The 3,152-nt window shown below is 54.4% G+C and overlaps 1 protein-coding gene across 1 annotated transcript; it reads right to left on the reverse strand.

The window, feature by feature from the left end:
- Positions 1–1,220: 1,220 nt before the first annotated feature.
- LOC6900864 (choline-phosphate cytidylyltransferase A-like) lies at positions 1,221–2,644 on the reverse strand. Its single transcript, XM_002135185.3, has 3 exons — positions 2,353–2,644; positions 1,961–2,284; positions 1,221–1,899 (listed from the first exon to the last, which is right to left on the reverse strand). Exons 1-3 carry the CDS (start codon positions 2,530–2,532, stop codon positions 1,234–1,236), a joined length of 1,170 nt encoding a protein of 389 aa, XP_002135221.2. The 5' UTR covers positions 2,533–2,644; the 3' UTR covers positions 1,221–1,233.
- Positions 2,645–3,152: the final 508 nt, after the last annotated feature.

The following is a 3,152-nucleotide window of genomic DNA, read 5'->3' on the forward strand; positions in this document are numbered from 1 at the left end:
ACCAAAAAAAAACCCCGAAAGAAAATGTCAAAGGTACAAGGAAAATTGAAAGAAAAGCCACTGGCCACTGGCCACTGGCCACTGGCCGCCACAAAAGGAGACGATTTTCAAGTGGATTCTCAAGTTGATTGCATTATGGTTATGGCCATTCTCTTGGCCATTGAAGCTGCTTTATGGCCAAAGAACATAAATAGTTTTCTTTTCGTTGATTCCTACATTTTGTGGCACAATGAAAGCTGGTTTTTGTGCTCCACTTTGCTGCCTCTGGGGTGGGGGCGCTTCAAAGTCTGTTTCTGGCAGTAGAGGATGTTGTCCCTTCTCCCCCCGAGAGTCCTGCAACACGGCGTATGTGTAACAATTAATTAGCGGACATCCTTGTGTCCCCTGGGCATCCCTTAGCCCATCCTTGCCAGTCCTTTGTTCTGGTAAAAACCCGAAACCCGAGACCAGAAGAGCTTCCGAATTTTCACTTAACTCTAAAGTGCCATTAGAGTGGATTTTCCAGCACCCAGAAGGACTCTTTTCGGTGGCAACATCTTGGTGGTATTGCATGTATCGCGTGCCGCTTGCCGCGCGAGGAAGCAGGCAATTTGCCAAAATATGAATGAAATTTTCATAAAACAAAAGAGAGGAAGCATTTTTTTGGGCGCAAAGGCAACATGCAAATTTCGTAGCTGCTGGCAAGATGACAATTTGTTGGGTTCCGTCGCAGAGAAAGGAACAGGGCGGAGCAGTGGCAAGGATTGATAGGTGACGGATCTTTCCGCCCATCTCAATCACTATGGAGAAAGGAAGAAGCCGGCGAATTGATGGCCTAATCATCGTCTTGCATTCAAGAAAAAAAGAGTCCTTAAAGGCGGAACATCCCAGGGTAGATTCCCCAGATAGTATTTGATGGGCTCCCGGGTGGAGGTTCCATTTCGTTGTCGCACAATTTCCACAGGGCACTCGCCGTTCGACTTTCCTTGGAGCCAATTTTCGTTCAATTTCTTTTATATTTTGCCTTTGCGGCAGCGCCAACGTCAACGATGGCCTTGGGATTGCGACCAACCGCTGTTCGCCTTAAAGTGTCCTGGGATTTGGCGGAAAGAACCAGCCGATTGCTGCGATCCTTGGACAAACCTTTAATAATTCCATGTGGCGTCTGTTTGTGTGTGTCTTTTGGGTGGCATCCAGAGGAAAATTCAACAATTAACACAAACAAAAACAAAACACCATCGCGGCCTGAGATCCTCAGCAGACGCCAGTCCCCACATCGGGGGAGCTGCTGGAACGGCTCAGATTGGGGGCCACGGTGTCGTGCCAGCGTGCTGTCTCCAGGCCGCTGTCGCTCTCGGCCACAACGTGGGCGACCTCTCCCAGGGCGTCCTCGTACTCGTCTTCGGAATCGGAAATGTCGATGGCGCCGGCCTCGAGCGATGCCGCCGAGCCCCAGATACTCATTAGCTTGCCCTTGGACTCGCGCCAGATCGAGCAGAGGCGCTCGCGGCCGAAGGCCTGCAGGAAGGCTTCGATGAGGTCGCGCGACTTGGCCTCCCAGCGGGCGAGGAGGCCGCACCGGACCATGTTGCCGCGATCCTTCAGCTCGTCCATCTTGTTCTGGAAGCGGAACTTCTTCTCGGACAGAAAGGACACGTTCAGCTCCTTGGCGGTGTAGCCGCGCGCCAGGTTGCGGCGCACAAACAGGTCGTAGTCCTTGACGATGCGTGCCACAATGTCCGAGGTGGAGACACCCGGCGTGCGTTCGGTGGCCACAAACATGCCGCGCGCCTTCAGATGGGCGTAGATGTCGTCGACGCCCCCTGCCCCGCCATAGGGTATGTCGTCGTGGGCCACAAAGTCGATCTTGTGCTCATTCAGGAACTCATCGGTGAGGGTCCAGGGGGCATTGGCCACAATCTGTGGTCGAACGGTGGTCGCAATGAATCCCTTTCGGGGGGAGGGGGGCATGGCCACTCACCTCGTCCACGTAGCGGCAATGGCGCACCGCCTCGTAGCGCTCGAAGCCGTTCATCACGGTGCGGCCCTTCATCTTGAGCGTCAGTTCGTTGTTGCAGACGCCCACAATCAGATAGACGTTCGGAAAGATGTTCTTCGCCTGCAGGAGCTGCCGGGCATGGCCCTGGTGGAACAGATCGTAGATCCCGTCCGCATAGACGCGCACGCGACGCGTCGCCTGCCCCGAGCGGGCCATCTCGTAGCTGATGCGCTGCGTGTAGTCGCAGGCCACCAGCTCCTCCAGGGCCTTCGCATCGGTGGCGAAGGGGCAGGGCTGGCAAAAGGGCTGCGGGCGGCGGGCGGCGTCAGGGGTCATGGCAAAAGGTTACCTCGGTGTCTGGTCTCCACGCTTACGTATTTATCCAGGTTCACGTCGTACAGCGACATGGCCGGGTATTGGGTCTCAAAGGCCACCGCCGGCTCCGGGTCCTTAGTGTCCGGATCATCCATTTGGAATCCCTCAAAGGAGGGCGTTGAGCGCCCCGATCCCGATCCCGAGAGCAGCGAAGCGTTCGGTTCGATTATTTGATCCATTTTACTTTAGAATATTGAAAATAAATTTTTAGAAAATATATATATATAAATTTCAGAGAGCTACAGCTAAAACTGAACTGCTCGTCACGCTATCCAGTCGGTGACTGAATAATAGGCACTAGATACACACGCACACACGCACACACACGCGCACAAAATTCTAGGCACACTGGGACCGATCCAGGGGGGCCCCAAGGATCTGCCATTTCTCAAGATACTCTCCCGCCCCAGCCCTCTCTCTGGCTCGTTTCGAGTGGGGGGGGGGGGGGGGGGGGGGCAGCACCTGAAAACAGCTAATGGCCTGTAAGCGATTCTCGCAAATACTGCCAGATGGGAAATCACATCGAAGGCAAGCCCTAGCCAAAAGGCTCTGCTGTACGACACCTTTTTTGGAGCAGCAGCAAGGCAGGCGACTCCCCAGTGAATCTTTAGCCGGGGGGGAAAGTATTTCAAAAGGCTAAGAAAACAACAACAACAACAGAGTCCTTTCATGTGGTGTCCAATGCGAATGGCAAATATTTAGATACCGCCAGCAGCCGCCTAATGGAACACTCCACAGTCGAAGGGGGGAGGCAGGAAGGGGGACGGGGCTTGGAACGGAACTCCCTCCCTCCCCCCTT

The sequence above is a fragment of the Drosophila pseudoobscura genome, chromosome X (assembly GCF_009870125.1).
Source record: "Drosophila pseudoobscura strain MV-25-SWS-2005 chromosome X, UCI_Dpse_MV25, whole genome shotgun sequence".
Lineage (NCBI taxonomy): Eukaryota > Metazoa > Arthropoda > Insecta > Diptera > Drosophilidae > Drosophila > Drosophila pseudoobscura.

Excerpts from the sequence above, each read along its gene's own strand:
- LOC6900864 (XM_002135185.3), bottom strand. The coding sequence starts at position 2,532 with ATGGATCAAATAATCGAACCGAACGCTTCGCTGCTCTCGGGATCGGGA. Across the intron at positions 2,285-2,352 it reads ACGTGAACCTGGATAAATAC|CCCTTTTGCCAGCCCTGCCC; the intron begins GTAAGCGTGGAG and ends CGCCGCCCGCAG. Across the intron at positions 1,900-1,960 it reads ATTGCCGCTACGTGGACGAG|ATTGTGGCCAATGCCCCCTG; the intron begins GTGAGTGGCCAT and ends GTTCGACCACAG.